The sequence below is a fragment of the Ambystoma mexicanum genome, chromosome 6p (genome assembly GCF_040938575.1).
Source record: "Ambystoma mexicanum isolate Mex_15411 chromosome 6p, UKY_AmexF1_1, whole genome shotgun sequence".
In the NCBI taxonomy this organism is placed as follows: domain Eukaryota; kingdom Metazoa; phylum Chordata; class Amphibia; order Caudata; family Ambystomatidae; genus Ambystoma; species Ambystoma mexicanum.
This window is the reverse complement of record NC_090935.1, coordinates 65,633,775-65,652,432: the sequence shown is the minus strand read 5'-3', so window position 1 is coordinate 65,652,432 and position 18,658 is coordinate 65,633,775. Positions and strand designations below refer to the sequence as shown.

Sequence of the window (18,658 nt, the reverse complement as noted above, 5' to 3'; positions counted from 1 at the left end):
GCGGCAGGGAAGGCAGGTTGTAGCAGGATATGTGCCGGATCATCAGGAGCTCCGGAGTCCACCAGCCTCTACATGGCCGGCTAGCCACGCCCCCCCTTATACAGGATTTAGTTGCTCCAGTATCTGTTAGATCCTCTTCTAGGACGGGACACACTCGTACTTGCTGTTGGCACCCTGATTGGGAAAATGCATTGGTTGAGAATGTGAATGAATTACCACCCACCGCCGTGACCCCTGTATAATGGGGCACCTCATTCTGTCCTAGTATTGGTCACCTTTTCTTGTGTGTGTCTGTGCTGGTGCCATAGCCTTACCCTGGGATCCAGCTGCCATTCACCCATGGTCGGGTTCCTGTCCCTGCATTTGTATGATCTGTGTAGGTTGCATTTGCATCTGTTGCTGGTGTGCGTGTGTGTATATGTGTGTGTGTGTGTGTATATATATATATATATATATATATATATATATTAGCTGCTGTGGCTGCACCCCTCCATGCTGTCCTGTTTGTTGAATAAGTGGGCATGGTCGGGCAAAATGACCAAAGTTTCTACAAACAAAACACTGTCCTCTAAACTGCGGTTCCATACCCCCTGTATCCAAATCCCCTTCCTCTTGGAAAATAACTCCTTCCCATCTGATATTTCCCCCATGTACGGGTTCATTCCCCCCCATTTGTATTAACCCAGGCTGCTGCACACTTATCATTCCGGGCTGCTGTTGCATCTGTTGCACCCCCCACTGTGGGTTGTATGATGCTTGTGTATATCCCCCTTTCTGAATTACTGTTGCTACTGGAAGCCCACCCCTATTGGGTGAGTGGAACGCTAACTGGGCCAATGATCACTGCCCCTTGCATGCTTTTTTTGGCCAATTATGTTTGAACAAGTACATTTTCAACTTTTACCGCGTTGTCTACTGCTTCCTTGTCTTTTTCCTGTTTACTTTACAAAAATGTACAATAGTCGCTTGCATCTCGGGCCATCCCTTTGCTTCTATACCCACAACCTTTTCCAGGGAAGCCTGTACGTCTGTGGGGAGCCCCCTCACTAGAATAGGATAAAATAAAGGTATTTTATCATCCTATGACTGTTTATTTTCTTAGTCCACATTTCTTGTATTGAATGTATGTGTTCTGCAGGGTCCTCACCTGGCTTCATTTTTCATGCTAATATTGAACCCATATCATCCCTGTCTTGATAGAATTCTTTTAGAGCTTCAGAGAGTATATGTACGCTCTACAGTCATTAACCTTTTAAGTGCCAAGGACGAGATATCTCATCCTTGGGATTACCTCCACAGTGCCAAGGACGAGATATCTCATCCTTGGGATTACCTCCACAGTGCCAAGGACGAGGTAGCTCGTCCTTGGCACTTAAGGGGTTAATTAAGGAGAAAATGTTAGAAGGGTTTGAGTGGTGAAATACCAAAATCACCAAAAAGGCCTTGCCACTCTGGGGGAAAACCCATGGCAGTTAAAAGGCGCACCATCATGTATGTTGGTGCTTAATTTTACTCCTGCATACCCTGCTCGCTGCCAACTATTATCACTCCATTACCCTACCAATACTGACAATAAACTTTCCCCTATGGCCAGTGGGATCCCAGCTGTCTCTTTTTTGAGCACATATATCCACTTGCTGGACCCTGCCATTAGTGAAGGTAAACGGTAAACTGTAAACCAAAATTGTCCCTATCCATTGTCTGCCGGGTAGTATACTCCCCCCCCCCCCCCCCCCCTTTTGACTTCTGTAAAAGGGGCAACTGAGTTTGCGCTCATGCTTAGCCCTTTGTCATGGTCTTTTGCTACTGCTATCCTTGATTTTCTGTTTCAAACCCCATTTCCCCAGTTGTTTGTTCTCCCCTTTCTTCTTCCCCCTCTTTCCTCTGCTCACACGTGTTAAGTCGCAAGGATCAAATTCATCATCCCTACTGTTGTCACTGCTGTCCTCAGTCCGATGCAGTCTTATCGCCCTCCATCATGTCTGGTTCTTCTGACTCTGTATCCTATCCCCAATTATTAATTTTAAATTATATATGTCCTGCTGTCCATCCTTTCTCATCCTCGCCTTTTCCATGTTCCTTCCCCTTTTTAGGCAAAGTTTGTATGCAGTACCCTTTGGGACCACTAAACACAACTAGGATTTCAGGTTTAAGCAAAACCAACCTTTGGTATAAGTCTGTACTATACAGTTTTGTGGTAGCATTGCTGAGCAGCCAGGCTCATCTCAAGAGGGGAATGTGAGCTGTAAGGATGTTACACAGAGGTCTATAATTACAAATATTCAAATAGACTCTAATGCTCAAGGTTTCTTGGTAAAACGCTCATTAATTTATTTCAGTCAGTTATACTTCAGTACTTCACAATATCAGGCTATGAGGCATGTAAACTACTTTGAAGTAGGAGCAAAATGGCATTCAGAACATTTGAAGTAGGAGCAACAAGTTAATAAAACGAATATTAGTTACCCTTAAACAGTGCAAATAGTTTGAGGAGTTGATTCAATGCAATAGGTTAGGCCAAAGTCAATGGGCTAAAGTCTTGTATAGGATAAAGCAGTTCTGGAAGTTAAACTGAAAAGTCTTTGCCAATAGTTTGTAAAAGAAATATTCATGTTTGGTCACAAGCTGACTAGGCCTGCAAGTTGCCAAAGTTTCAAACACTTTCGCAGTGAGAAGTAAGTGCTCTCGGTCGAGTTTTCACAGTACCTTACAGTGAAGAAAAAGATGCAGCTGAAGATGTCTGTTCCTGGCAGATCTCGCTGTTCCTGAGCCTCAGTTGTGGGGACAAGAGGGAGGACGTCGGCGGACTCCTGCACTGGAACTGGTCAAAAAGCTGGCAAAGGCAAATCTTCAATTCCATTAGCTGTAGTCAAGCGCACAAACTGGTGCCCTTCTCCCTGGCTATTCGGTTTCTTGCAGCACTCTGAGGAAAATACAACCATCTCCGAGAATGGTATCCAGGTGGCTTACGAGTTGTTTGGTCCCACCAACTCAAAGGGAGAAGTCGTCTTTGAAGGGCTTCTCTGTTGAGATGAACCTGGCAATTCAGACCTGCAGCAGGGCTTCACCGGGCAAACCAGCGATCCAGGAGCTACAGCAGCTGTCCTCTTCCATCTCGTCTTCTGTTCTTTTGTTCCAGTTCTCAACTCTGCCTTCCAAGCCAAGAGACTCTTCTTTTATCCAGTTTCCTCCCATTCATTCCAGACTATCTGCCACTCACCCAGCAGGGTAGCTGTCTTTGCCCGACAGTCAGCCAGCCAATCACGCCAGAGTGCATTTGGGTCTCCTAGGAGACTTAAGCACAGGGAGTTTCGGGCTCCTCCCTCACTTCCTGCCCACCCCAGACTCGGGCGCCATAGGCGGTCTTCAGTCCTGAAGCCCGCCAAAGGCGTAGGAAAAAGGGACCAAACCTGGTTTGGCACGCAGAGACAAACTCTAGAAGGACCTTTCCAAAAAGAAATGGCAAAAAAAGACTGGGACCTGTTTAAACAAAGGGGGCTCAGACGCCATCTTGAAAAACCTGGCTCCCGCGATTTAACGCTAACTGTGTTCGCAGTCGGGAAAACTTATGGTAGTTTGTTGCAAAACCAATGACACCAGCCATTTCGAGAGGGAAGGGTAGCATTTGACTGCTACATAAGTTTCTAGACATAGGGGATACTAAGTAACCCCTCCAGCACTCTATAGGAAGATAGTGTGTGCTGGGTCTAGGAATTTGGAAAGACTAGTAAAGTCAATTTCACTTTACTTTCTCTGGGAAACAGTAGTTTATCCCAGAGAAGGTATTTAAACCTTGGAACAGCCTAAAAGGCTTCCATGTGTCACTGCACTGAGGGTGCTGTGTGACCCAAATGAAAATATGATGCCTATGGAGTTGTCTAAGACTCCATAACCAAATGAAATAAACATAGAAAACAAACATAATTAAAAAGTTCAAAGCCCCAAAGTTTAGCAAAAGAGCTGGAGGGCTCTAAGGTAGAGGGAATTAGCACATTGATGAGAATTCTCCTTGACACCCTTATTCTCCATCTCCCTCTCCATTACCTTTTCTGCTTCTCTAAATATTGAGTCCAGTTGCTGTCATGTGTTTTTCTTTCTTAAATGTCTAAGTATTTGTGTTCCCTTTCTCCTTTTAATCATCTGTCTGACGTTCTGACTCTGCTTGATTTTTGTTTGTTTTTTCCCTGTCTGGCGATGCCCGTTTGGGATTTGTGTCCTGTGGCTGGCTTTAACAATTGTAACAACCTATATGGAAGCGGTGGAGGGCCAAAATTTCGGTAAATGCGATTTGCATGGCGAAGGGTTAAAAATATGCAAAAGTAATTGCTGCCACCAGCCCATTCCAAGGTACATCTGCACTTCTACCAAAAGATCCTTTAAGGGAGTCTAGGGCCTTTGGAAACGAAAGGTAGACCCAAGCGCACTGAACTGTAAGGTTATTTGTGCACTTGCATCATGTTGCAAATAAATTGCAACATTGGAAAGAACTAAGGGAAACAAACAGTCTCCCAGTATTGACCATCTTTAAGAGCATATCCGTTTCCCCATTACAAAGTGAGCGAAAGCCCAGCGGAGTGAAGCAGAAGGCTGTGCTCCACTGGCAAAAGTCAGGCTAGGTTTGTCAGACAGCAGCAAAAAGTTGGTGGGTACACAGCTGGAGGGAAAATGCACATAAATGGGAAACTTTCCTAACAATGGCTCTCTCCACAGGCCCACCATCTTAACCATTATGTGTGTGCCTGGGGTTCTGTTGCGCCTCCCTTCATTCAACTGTGCCCCCTGCACGTGCTACACTGCTCCTTCAATATTTAAATATTAGTCGACTCAGGCCCTTCATCAATTTCCACAGCTACAATAAACAAAAAGACAAACTCCACTTCACCATAACAAACCACTGCTGTTTAGTCAAAACATTAGTGCATGTGCCTCTTCCCCTTTTCATTACAACTTCACTACTCCTTAACCTAAAAAATGGCGCAACTATACCAATTGCCTGCACTACGCATAACTCTTGTCTAACAAGGTCTGCCAATTACTATGCTCCCCTCTGCTCTAATGCAGATGTGCCACCGCCCACTTACTCCCTAGCAGGTAAATGGACCTAAAATATAGGACTACTACGGCCAATCGCCCTCCACCTCTTGAGGGTGTATCATATACACACCATAAAGACAATCCCTCCCCCCAGCGCGTTAAGGTGCACTCACTTATCCTTCAGAGATTCTCAAGTCCTCTCGGCCCTCGAGTCTTCCTTTAAAGGCCAGTACCCCCTTCCAAGCTTAGGGGAGCATTTTGACCAGGCAGACCTTTGAGAACTCTGCTTCTGCCCAGCCTCTTCAGTGTTGAGCTCTTAAGACTGCCCAGCAAACGCTGTCCTGCACTCCTCCAGGAGCACGGCTGGAATTCCCATGTCTGGTCGGGAAAGCAAGAGTTCCTGTACTGGCCACCAAAAATGTACTGTGGGTTGCCTTCAAAACTCAACAATAAAATTACAAAAGCAATCCAAAAGAGTATACACCTGGCATACCTGTGACTGGGAGACTTAAAACAAGTGGAGCAGCTGACTGAGATGCGCTGCTGGAGGGAGAAAGCTGAATCCCTCTGTGAGATCAGAGAGACCGGGAGGCTGGAGAGGGAGCAGTGGAGCCGACTGGCTCGGGCACCCAAAAAGAAAAAGAAACCGACCGCGAGAGGACATGTTGCAGGGATTCTAGAAGTCAAAGGAGGGCTCCTGGGTGTTTACAGGTGTTTGGAGGCATCCTTTGCATTTCGGGGCAGAAGATCCCAGAAGGGACAGCGTGAGTCAGACAAACTGAGAAACTGATGCAGAAACCGAGAGGGAAACGCAGGACCACCATTACCGGCTTGCCACCAGAGAAGTAGAATACACTAGCCGGAGACAGTGAGGTATCCTAATGTACTGCGGTTTGCCTTAAACTCAACAATCAAAAGTAATCCCCAAAGAGAGCCAAGGCCAAAAGTAAAAGTACGCAACTGGGAAAGCAAGATTCTCACACAACGTGGAACAGAACTGCATGAAAAGCTCGAAGATATGCCCCTACAAAACAAGCTTTTATAATCCTACAAACTAGTTAACATCAAAACACACTGCAACATTAAGTCAGGCCTCCAAGAGAAAGATATTGGTATGAACACTTCATTCCCCTATAGTGGGACATACATATTCCTGAAATGATTGCGTCTTGATAATCTTACGACACCACCCATGACCACTGATGTCAGCCCAACCCACAATTCCCACATCATGGTGCCAAAACATTGAGACATTTGAGATGAACAGCGGTTCTTTATCTCGAATCTTTATCCGCCGATCAGCTCCATCCATTTCTCATGAGAACTATACTGATCATGACACCGACTGATCCTTGAACCAGTAACAAGTCACGATTTTAATGATGCATATTAGGAACTCTTCAAACTACTTCCCAGGATGAGCTGTACTGAGGGGCAATTTGAAACCGCCATAGGCCAGTTTCATAAACTAATATATTGAATTATAAAATTATGGTGCATTCATTGCCTTTCTCCGGCACCCTTGAGCTCTGCTTCCTGACCTTGAAAGTGTCAAAAGGCTTTTTTGAGGGGATTGGGTCCTCCGACGTATTCCATATCTATATCTGACATTTAATCACCGCAGCTGTGCTGCTTCGGAAACGTTTTTCTGCGTCCTGCGTCGATGCGCCGTCGTCGAGGACCTCATCCGATGTGATAAGTAGGACGCACGACGCCCATAGCCTCAGTTCCGTTTTTTCCACGAACGTGTTGCTTCGTGAATCTCGGTTAACGCCTCGACTCTTTGGAGTTCTGTTCTTCTCGGTTCTTCGAACCTGTTCGTTTTTGTATAAATCCTTCGTGTGAAGAGGTCTTCTACTTCGTCTTCGACCCCGCGTCCGGGCTTCAACAAGTGCGGGGAGTGTGGGTCCAAGATGTCGGTGACGGGACTCGCACAACGCCTGCCTCTGGTGCCTCGTGGAGGCCCACGACACGGATGACTGTATCGACTGCCAGTTGCTCACGTCCAAAGCCTTACGAATACGTAAGAAGAAGTTGTCGGTAGGTCGGGTGTCCAAGCCCCGGAAGTCGAAGTCTGCGGGGCTTTCGACGGATGATTCGAGGGGTGACTCTCCGCGTCATCGTCGGAAGTCTCGTGGGTCTCCTTCTAGGAGTCGGTCTCGCCACTCCTCAGCCTCTTCAAGGCATTCTCGGAAGCGCCGACACCGGTCGTCTTCCAGGTCCTCTTCGGAGGACTCTGCCCGGCACGTCGCTTACCCCACCAGCCGTGCGACGCTGGAGGAATGGGCTTCCTTCGGGAAGAAAATGCTGGCGATTCTTGAGTCGCAGGGTACTAAGCCGTCCGCGCCCCCGAGTGGGGTCGGTCGTGAGAGGTCGAGAGACACCGCTCGCAAGACTGGTCGGCATGAGTCACGGGAGAGGTCCCGTTCGGACAAGGAGACTCGTTCTCGACGTACCCGTTCCAGGTCCCGGTCCTCGACGCGTTCGAGACCGTATGCACCTGTGAGGTCTTCGAGGAAGACATCGACGTCTGAGGCGTCGAGGGTGTCGACAGGCTTTCTCGAGGCTCCGGCTCTGAGGAAGTCGTCGAAGCCGTCGACGCTCAGGTCGTCGAAGGACACGCTCGGGGCTCCCGCTTCGAGGGCGATCCCCTCGGCGCCGATGCCTGTTCTCTCGGCGCCGATTCGCTCGACGCCATCGACGCCTTTAGTGTCAGAGGTACCCCGTGGCACGGGGGAACCCCCTAGGAAGGCTCTGGTTAAGAGCAAGCACTCTCGGGTGCCTTCTTTTCGCCACCTGGAATATATTTCAGAGGCGGATGAGGATTCTGATGGCCTGGTTCCTAGTCAGGTTCCAGATGAAATTGTCTCGGGCCACAGTCAGTTTGACGATTTGAGGCAGTCACTGCATGATGCCAGTGGACTGGACACCTCTCCGGGGGTGGAGTTTTGTAGGCCTGAGCCTGGCTCTCATACCGGCACCTTATGGCTAGGGTTTCTGAGTACTTGGGATGGTCTGCTCCCCCAGGGGAGTTTGTGCAGGATGATCTAACGGACATCCTTGATGTTGGTCCCCCAACTGACCCGGTACTGCCGTTCCATATGGCTTTACAGAGAAGGGTGGCGGCGGCTTGGACTGCTCCGGAGAGTCTCCCGGTGGTGGGCAGATCCTTGTTGCGAAAATACCGTCCAGCCAGTAGCGACCCCTGCTACTTGACCAGGCACCCCACTCCGGAGAGTTTGGTGGTGCAGGCGGCCACGGCCCCGGCAAAGCAGGCGTCATACCCTACCATCCCTCCTGATAGGGACGACAAACGTTTTGATGGCTGGGCGAAGAAAGTGTTTTCTTCTGGTGGTATGGCGCTTCAGGCGGCCAACTCCATTTGTGCCTTGTCTCGTTTCACACATACTCTGTGGAACTGTGTTGCGTTAACGGCTGAACATATTCCCGAAGGGGACGAACGGGATGGTTTCCTTGCTATGGCCCAGGATGGTAAGGATGCCATGTGTGAGTCCGTTCAGTCGGGTTTGGACTTAGCTGAATGCGTCAGTAGGTCCATGGCGGCGAGCACCGTGATACGCAGGTTTGCGTGGTTGCGGAAGTCGGGGTTTGCTCCTGATGTGCAGTCCCGGCTCCTCAACATGCCCTTTGACGGTGAACACCTTTTTGGCAGCAAGGCTGACGAGAGCCTTGAGAGGTTGCAGACCTCAAAAGCTGCAGCGAAGTCGTTGGGCGCTGCAGTTCGCAAACCTCCGCCTTTTCGTCCTAGGGGACAGCAGTGGAGGGGTGGTTCCTTTCGCTATTACTCGTCCTTCAGTAAAGCGAGAGGAGCTGGCAGTCAAAGAGGCCAACGCAGGGGTACCAGAGGTGGACGACAGGGTACCCGTGGTGCCAAGGCCGCTCGGGCAGTTGCCTCTTTGCCCTCAGGTAACGCCGCAGCCGCTCCCACTCAGTCATGAGGCCATGTCCCTTGGTTCGCCGGTTGGGGGAAGGCTGGCGCAGCATCTTGTAGAGTGGCAAGCCATTACTTCAGATGTGTGGGTTCTGGAGATCATAACCCATGGCTACTGTCTTCCCTTTCGGCACAGGCCTCGCGACAATCCACCGGGGAACCTCTTTGCAGAGTCCGGATGCGCTCCTTGCGCAGGAAATTCAAGCCCTGCTGGAGAAAGGCACCCTAGAACTGGTGCCTGTAGCGGAGAGGAACAAGGGATGGTATTCCCCTTATTTTTTGATTTGGAAGAAAGACTGGGGATTGAGACCCATCATGGACTTGCGCGGTTTGAACAAACTCCTCAGGAAGGACAAGTTCAAGATGGTTACTCTCTCTCAAGTCCTCCAGGCCCTTCAGCTTCAGGACTGGTTGGTGTCACTCGACCTCAAGGATGCTTACTTCCATGTGCCGATCCATCCCAAGCACAAGAAGTACCTGAGGTTCGCGGTTGGCGACTCGCACTTTCAGTTTCGGGTCCTGCCGTTCGGATTGACCTCCGCCCGAGGGTTTTCACCAAGCTCATGGTAGTGGTGGCAGCGCATCTCAGGCATCTCGGGCAAGGGGGGATTCACGTCTACCCCTACCTGGACGATTAGTTGATCAGGGGGAGCTCTCCCGAGCAAGTCCTGGATCATCTGTCCGTCACCTGCCACTCCTTCACAGGCTGGGCTTCTCCCTCAATTTAAAGAAGTCCCATTTGACGCCAACACAGCGGCTCCAGTGCATTGGAGCAGTACTCCCCAGGTGAGGGCTCTTCACATTCAGCAGATGGTGCACAAGTTTCAGCATGCCCAGACGCTCCCAGCGTTCGAGTTCTTGAGGTTGCTCGGCCTCATGGCATCCTGCGTTCTTCTGGTGCCTGAGGCTCGCCTGCGGATGAGATCTTTGCAGTGAGCACTCAAGACGCAATGGTCGCAGTCCTCCGGCAGGATGTCGGACCCGGTTCAGGTGCCGCCCTCGGTCGCCGGGGACCTTCTGTGGTGGGCAACTTGATGAAGGGGGCTCCATTTTAGCTTCCCTGGCCGGAGGTGACGATCGTGACAGAGCTCATGCCAACGGGCTGACAGTCAGCGGTCGTTGGTCTCCGTCAGAGCCCAGACTCCACATCAATCTGTTGGAGCTGAGGGCCGTCAGGCTAGCCCTGAAGGCTTTTCTGCCGACTGTGCGAGGAAAGAGTGTCCTGATCCTGACGGACAACACAGTGGCCATGCACTACCTCAACAAAAAGGGGGGGGGGGGGCAGGGTCACTTCCTCTGTGTAGGGAGGCGATGCAGCTCGAGTTCTGGGCCATCCAGCAGGAAGTTTCGTTCTCGGCAGTTCATCTGGCCGGAGACGAAAACGTGACGGCGGACGCTCTGAGCAGGCAGAGCGCGATCTCTCACGAGTGGGAGTTGGCTCAGGAGATTCTCCTGGAGATCTTCACCCTTTGGGGGACCCCTCAAGTGGATCTCTTCGCCTCCAGTGTCAACCGGAAGTGCGAAAGGTTTTGCTCGCGGGAGTTTCCTCCAAAAGGAGCCTTAGGAGACGCGTTTGTGGTGGAGTGGTCATTCCCGCTGCTGTACGCGTTTCCTCCAGTCCCCGTCATCCCGCAAGTGCTGCGGAGGTTACAGAAGTTAGGTTCCCGGATGATCCTCATTGCCCCGGCGTGGGCTCGGAGGACGTGGTACCCGGACCTTCTCGACTTGTCCATCTGCCCTCCATGTCGTCTTCCCTACCGAGACGATCTGCTCTCACGGGAGGGGGGGGTCAGGTTCTCCATCCAGAGGTCAGATCCCTCAACCTTCACGCTTGGCTTCTGAAAGGTTGAAGTATAAGGATTGGGACCTCCCTGAAGACGTGATGGAGGTGTTGCTTTCGGCCCAGAGGCCAGCAACAAAGTCTCTGTACCGTTGGCGTAAGTTCTGTGACTGGTGCAGAGTTCAGAATGTGGATCCTTTTGCATGTGACATCCCCATGGTTCTGTCCTTTTTACTTTCTTTGGCCCACAGGGGCTTGCAAGTGGGTACCATTAAAGGTTACCTGGCGGCGCTGTCCATCTTTAAGCGCTCGTCTAAAGAGTGTTCTTACTTTAAAATCCCTTTAATTTCACAGTTTCTGAAAGGGCTCACTAATGTGTTCCCTCCGTCACCTTTCCTGGTGCCCGGTTGGGATTTAAACCTTGTTCTTAAGTTTCTTATGGGTGCTCTGTTTGAGCCTTTACATTCTTGCCCTTTGAGGCTGTTAACTCTGAAAACTGGGTTTTTAGTTGCGGTTACTTCCGCTCGCAGAGTGAGTTACAGGCACTTTCGGTTAAGCCTCCCTTCACTGTATTTCACAAGGACAGTGTTATCCTTAGAGTTCGTCCTTCTTTTCTTCCGAAGGTAGTGACGGAATTTCATTTGGCCCAGAAGGTTGTTCTTCCGGCATTCTATCCTCCTCCGCATCCTGGTAAGGAAGAGGAGAGGCTCCATAGGCTTGATCCTAGGAGAGCTTTAAGCTTTTATGTTTCACGCATGTCCCGGGTCAGAGTGGACGATCAACTCTTTATTGGTTACGCTGGAAAGCGTTAGGGGCAAGCTGTGACGAAACAGACTTTGTCTCGCTGGATTATTTTGGCCATCTCGGAGTGTTACCGCTTGGCGGGTAAGGACCCACCGGCTGGCTTGCGGGCCCATTCTACCAGGGGTATGGCGGCATCTACTTCCCTGCAGAGGGGTGTTCCTATTCGCAACATCTGTGATGTAGCCACCTGGGCTTCAGTACATACATTTGTACGTCACTATTCCCTCGATTCCATCCGAGGACAGGATCTGGCCTTTGGCAAGGCGGTCCTTTGCTCTGCTATTTGATTGGCTATTCTAAATTTTGATTCTAAATTCTTTCCCTCCTCCTTGCTCTGGTACTGCTTTGGGAGTCTGTCATAGATATGGAATACGTCGGAGGACCCAATCCCCTCGAAGAACAAGTTACTTTCTTACCTGGTAACGTTCTTTCGATGGGATGGTCCGACGTATTCCATATTGCTCCCGCCCTGCCTTCCCCGCTGCAGAATTTCTTTTGCGATTGCAGCTTACGTTCCGCAAGGCTTTGTGTCTGACTGGCAGTTGACTAATGTCACACGTTCTGGGGGAAACAACTACAACTGAGGCTACGGGCGTCGTGCGTCCTACTTATCACATTGGATGACGTCGGAGGAGGTCCTCGACGGCGCATTGACGTCATCGATGCAGACGCCGAAAAAAGTTTCCGAAGCAGCACAGCTGTGGTGATTACATGTCATAGATATAGATATAGATATGGAATACGTCGTCGGACCATCCCATCGAAAGAACGTTACCAGGTAATAAAGTAACTTGTTCATCTCTTACCGTATCATCCTGGGACCGTGTAGTTTGCAATGTGCTGTCAGTTTCTAGTGAAAAAAGCATTCTGCCAGGCCTGTTTACAATGCCCTGGTCTAATGTTGGGCCCTGCATACTTACCTGTAACCTATCTTTATCACCTATATGTTTGCTAAGTATTCATTTTGGGCATTCTCCAGCCTTGTGCACAAATCTCTGTGACTATCAACAAAGCCCCCTTCCCTTCTTATGAGCTGCTCCCGCAGCTGATAAGTTTGCACCTCTTTACCACAATGAGCTTGCATTTCCACTCCACTAACAAGACGAAGACAGAGAGCCAAGTTGTTTTGTATATCAGTTGTATCATTTATTAAGTGAAACCCAGGAAGTTTTGAATAAAACAAAAAGGGAAGAAAAATCTAGAGGAAGGGAACCACCCTCTGGAACAATGAACCCGCGCCTGTTGAAATGTATGTGTTTTCTTTATGAACATTTATGAACCACTCGAGGCCACTTTATAGAGTTTATTTTACTAGAATGTGAGTGCCAGAATACTACTTTGGACATGAGACAGTTTTGCTTTAGATGTCTGATGCTGACGGACCCTTCGTTTTGGTTTTAGGTAGGGAAAAACTTGTTGGGAGGGACAGAGGGGCATTTCCCCACCCACATGTATTTTAATAAAAGTATTTGACCAAAATCATAACTCCCTTTTGCCCGAAACTCGTTCCTGGCTCCTCACACTTGGTTTGATGCTGTTGAGTCCCCAGAACAAGACTAGACTAAAGTATTTTTTGTAATTTTGCCTTCTTGACCTAATTTAATGGGCATTACTGACATTTAAGACCCTACTATTTACCTTTTTAATACATGTACTTCAAAACTCACCATGACTGTATAGATAAATGACTGAATATTCAGATTCTCCCTTTCATCCAAACGTCTGCCTATTCTGTGTATTCCTTTACAAATGTCAGTTGCTAGTATTTTTTTTATAGTTTCTATTTTCCTTTATGTAAACTTGATAGGACATTTATAGGACATTTCTTTTATTTTGGGTACAAAAGTACTGTTCGTATGTATGCTTGCTAGCTTAAACTCCCCCCTGCCTGTCCTTGGCCCATTTTTCCTCCAACAGGCGAAGGATGTGCACCTTCATTTTGTGCCTGTTTCACCTTTATGATTGGGATCACGGCTGGTTTAGTATTAGTGTGGGACTGAGAAACCAATACCCAGCCCTGTACTCACCTAGAGTAGTTGTCATTTTGTCACAGTTGGTAGATGTGCACGTTTGGCACTCCTTTGTGCACGCTTAGGACCCTTTCCATTGGCTCTGTAGGGCTTTCCTATATCGGAAGACTGTGTTCCTTCAAATATAGGTGATGGTCATTTAAGATTGCCTGCACTGTGCTTATTGGAAGAGAGACTAGTGCTTCTCACTTTAAACTTTAAATTAGTCTTCAATAATTATGCCAGTTTTGTATTTGAGTTTGCATTAATGTATATTTGTCAAAGGTAGGTAATGGCTTAATCGCTGCCATACTTGGCTATTAAAAAGGCGTGTAGTGACTGACTTACTGCTGACAGTGTAAAGCATATGTTTTTATTCATATATTAACATACACCTTTCAAGTGGCTGTTCATGCATTTGCAAATACATTACATTTGAGAACATGTAAGATTTTATGTTCTGCAATTTAATTTGTTTACCAATGCATGAACAGCCACATTCAGTGCCAAGATAGGAATAAGAACATATGATGTACACTTTGTTAGCAGTTCATCACAGCCACTACACAGCTTTTTTACTTTGCTTACTCCTGGTTAATACCCTTAAGAATTTTGTTTTTGTTATTTCATCCTGCTTTGGAAACAATGTGTCTTTCTGCTCCAGTAATATGATTGGTTATGTTAAATGTAGGATGTAAATCTAACTGAATACCATTGTGTCTGCTCCGTATCACTTTTGTTTTCCTGTTAGGCCAGGGGTATTATAATGCCTGCTTGAAGTCCCATCTATTGAAGCATGTCTTTGATAGTTTACAAATGGCAACTACTAATGGGAATCTTCTTGTGTTTCAATAGGTGACTGATAACCTGACAAAGCAATAACAGTGAGTCTGAACATATATTACAGACTGCAGCAGTGCAAAGTTTAATTGGTGGATGAAGTGATTTCTTCAGATCTTAATCCACAACTCATGAAGCCATCTGTCATTTTAAAGTAATCCGAAACTTGGATTGAAGAAGTCTACTTAATTCGTGGCCATACAACACATTATTGGTAACATCTTACACTAGCTATATAGCGTGGTGAATCAGTCAACCTAACGTACAAATGAATGCCAACCAGACTCCTTTAGCCTGTTCAGGATAGAACAATTACTGACATTTAGTGATATTTATACATAGACTGATTGTAAGGCAATTGTTTGTAAAGGGTTGAATGAAACCCCCTGTGGCTGGTAATGGGTAAAAAGCAGATTCCATGCACTCAAGGTCCTAAATGTTATAGTGAGAAGGAAAGTCTTGTTTGCCACCAGAGACAACATAAAGGTGAGAAAGCACAAATTTAATGTGAGAAAAGCTTCAGTTAGCAAACTCCTCTTTACCACCAGAGGGCACTTGTACATGAGAGACCTCATATGTGGAAAAAGCTTCAGTTAGCAAGTACATTTCATTTACCACCAAGTACACATACAGGAGATAAACCACATCAATAATCTGCATGTGGGAAATACTTCAGTTGAAAATGTTCTCTTTCTTGTCACCAGAAAACACAGACCGGTGAGAAACCTCATCGGTGCACTGGATGTGTTCAAAGCTTCCCAGAGAAGAAGACGCTTATTCACCACCTGAGAATGCATACCGGAGCGAAACTTCATCATTGCACTGAATGTGGGAAAAGTTTCCGTGATAAAGGAAATTTCATTTACCACCAGAGAACACATACAGGTGAGAAGCCTTTCCAATGTACAGAATGCGGGACATGCTTCAGTCAGAAAGGTAATCTTACTCTTCACCGGAGAACACACACAGGTGAAAAACCTCATCAGTGCACTGAATGCGGTCAAAGCTTCCTAGCGAAGAAAACTCTTAAACGCCACCTGAAAATACATACTGGAGAGAAACCTCATCAGTGCACTGAATGTGGGAAAAGTTTTCGTGAGAAAGGAAATTTAATTTACCACCAGAAAACACACACAGGTGAGAAACCATACCAGTGCACTGTATGTGGAAAAAGCTTCACTTGGATGAGAATTCTTATTCTCCACTACAGAACACATACAGGTGAGGGACTTCATAAGTGCACGGAATGTGGGAAAAGCTTCAGTCGGAAGGGAAATCTTCTTCTCCATCGTAGAACGCATACAGGTGAGAAACCTCATCAGTGCAGAGAATGTGGAAAATGCTTCAATCAGAAGAGTCATCTTACTCGTCACCAGAGAACACATACAGGTGAGAAAACCTCACCAGTGCACTGAAATGTGGTGAATGGTTCGGTCAGAAGAGTCACTTGCCAGAAAAGACATGCTGGTGAGAACCCTCATAAATTCACTGAAAGTGGTCAAAGCTTCAGTTGCAAGTGATCATTTATTTACCACCAAAGAAGACACAGGCGAACAACCTTATTGTACGTTGAATATGGGGAAAGTTTCAACAAGACCTGAACTCGTTTATCACTAGAGGGCTTGTGTGCAGGTGAAAAATCAGATCTGTACTCTGAATGTTGAAGAATAGTTTGTTAAACAATCATGTTCTTCTGCAGGGAACGCATACAGGTGAGAAACGTCAGCCTCCCACTATATTTTGGAAAAGATTCCTAGAGAAGGGAACTCTTATTCATCATGCGAGAACACATACAGATGAGAACCCTCACTGTTGCACTGAATGTGGGAAATGGTCCGTGAGAAACATACTCTTATTCTTAACCCCAAAAAATCAGAGTTATGTATTCTCACCTGTACACTGAAAGCAAAAGAAAAGGTTCAGAGGGAAGGGTTATCTTATTTATCACCAGAAAGCATGTGTGCAAACTCCCATCTACACTGAGGATGGAATAAGCTGTAGTGAGGAAGTAGCCCAATAGGACTGGAATTGGCACAGCTGCCACCCCATGAAAACCATATTTGCCCAGCATTTCATACTTTCCACGGGCAGTCAGTGGTGAAAATGGTTCATTTGATGGGCATGTGTAGTGCGCATAAACCTGGTAAACAAATCTGAACTCAGTTAAAATACTGCTGCTTAAAATGTATAATTTCTGGGAAAAGAGTTGTGAATCGCCTACTGTTGTTATGGTAGCCATCCTAAGGAACAGATGCAAATTCATGACCACTGGAATATTTGAGAAGGGCTATAGGCATGGCTACTGAATTTTTTTGACTAATACATTGCACTGCCATAGTCATTATAGGCACGGTGCTACTTGCAGTGTGTGTTTACTCTATTACAGGCATTTATCACGCATGGGTGAGAAAGATTTTCAGTGCACTGAACATTTCAAAATCTTAATTGGGAAAGAAACGCTTTTTAGCCATTAGTGAACACATTTTTTGAAGGCGCCTCTTCAATATTCATCAAGGGGCAATCCACGCACTGGGATTTACTTCAACCTGGAACCTTCTGCCTTTCAGCAAAACAGAAACCGCCCTGACGAATGCTGACCTCAGGAGCTCATTTGCATCTGGACTCATCTCTGTCAGTTCTCTGTCCTCGGGCTGTGCTAAACTGTCCAACGTTACTGCCCACCTTTATTGCAGCAGCACCTGATAGTTTAGGGATTTAGGATACACCTAAGGAGACATATGTTGCATAAAGTAGGATGCTGCACTCTCTGTTAAATTAATCTTTCTCAAAAAGTAATGAAATTGGTAGAACGCATTTGCAGAAAGAGCCAAACCTTTACAAATGCGGGCAAATGGTCCAAAACATGTCAATTGGATTGAGAAAAGAACTAGGCATGTAGTAGAAACAGTGAAAGAAGTACAAATAACTGTTTCTCTCAGCAAAAGTCTTGCCACTATGTGTATTAACTAATTCTGACTGAAATTAAATCATAGATTTAGCAACATGATGGCCTATCTAAAGTCCGAATAAATGTCAGGATTTGAGCGTTGTATCTGGAACTGCAGAGATGTGTGACACTGTTTTGATGATCACTCATTAATTCAGTGCAGTTTTACACTCCTTCATTTATGGGAGTGTGTTTTATGATTTTGTCTAATTGATGAATTACCGTTTTTACTATTATTCTCCCTGTAACTATTTTAAATGATAACTATATCTTAGCAATATATGTTAGCAATGGTTGTTTCTGGGGCTATAATTTCGAACAAAATCAATCAGTGGTATACTAGCATGTACAGCAGTGTCCTCTGCTAAAAAAAATGTTATTAAAGAATTAAAGTTATTAAAGAATGGGCTGTGATTCACCTTTCATAATGCTGGTATAACAAATCCTCTATAAGCACAAAACCGTGCATGCCACCCCTCCCCCCCCCCCCCCTCATTGTGATAGTCCACGAATATCAGATTCTTTTGATTCTATTATTGGTGGCGAGTAATGGGTGAAAGACCTGCTTTCTATGCACACACTGTATTGGTCACCAACCAGACACCTGACTCAGTTTTGCAAATCTACAGGATGTGTGTTATAGGATGTAATGTATTCTATGTGCTTCTGAATTGTACACATCTAATAGTGAAGATGTATGTGTAATGAATGACACCAACAGCAAGGACAGTGGTTTTATTACTTGTAATCTGAAATGGTCTTGTATGTTTATTAAGAGAGAAAAGGCAGTTGTGAAGTGTAATACATATGTGTATTGTTTGGCCTGGTGTTGTCAACATTGAGAAACCATAAACATGAATAAAGCAATTCAACACTACTTATCAGTGTAAAGCGATGCTCTTGGTTGTGAACATTGTGACATGTGTTGGCATCAGTGAAGTATCGTATTTTAAACCTTTTTAAGTGAAGAAGAAAATAGGAAAAATGGGGCTGGGTATACTAAACGGAAACAAGGGGGTAGTGGGACATTTCACCATCCACCCCGTTTAAGACCAACAGAAGTGATGCATATGTGTATGTCTATACAGCTGAGTGTGAAATAAAGAATAATAACGTTACCATTCAAAACCACACACAACAGAGATTAATGTCACGTTTTCATTTTCCGCTGCTATTGCATCTTTTGGATATCAAACTTTGTCGCAGATTGGCGTGATGCCAAGCCAGTAGAGAATTCACCATCCAAAGAGCCATAGGGATCGGCCCACAGTGGGGGCTAGAATACTTTTATG

General features: G+C 46.5%; 1 protein-coding gene across 7 annotated transcripts in view; it reads left to right on the top strand.

The window, feature by feature from the left end:
* The window catches only part of LOC138511218 (gastrula zinc finger protein XlCGF57.1-like), a 98,491-nt gene extending 80,248 nt beyond the window's left edge, over nucleotides 1–18,243 (top strand). For 4 of the 7 annotated variants that reach the window (XM_069626749.1, XM_069626747.1, XM_069626748.1 and 1 more), the window contains one exon: nucleotides 14,435–18,243. In XM_069626749.1, the coding sequence (XP_069482850.1) occupies nucleotides 15,211–15,834 (624 nt within the window). In that variant the 5' untranslated portion in view covers nucleotides 14,435–15,210 and the 3' untranslated portion in view covers nucleotides 15,835–18,243. The remainder of the gene's footprint in view (nucleotides 1–14,434) is intronic. The other 3 variants (XM_069626751.1, XM_069626752.1, XM_069626750.1) reach the window with 1 other exon arrangement.
* The last annotated feature ends 415 nt before the right edge of the window (nucleotides 18,244–18,658 follow it).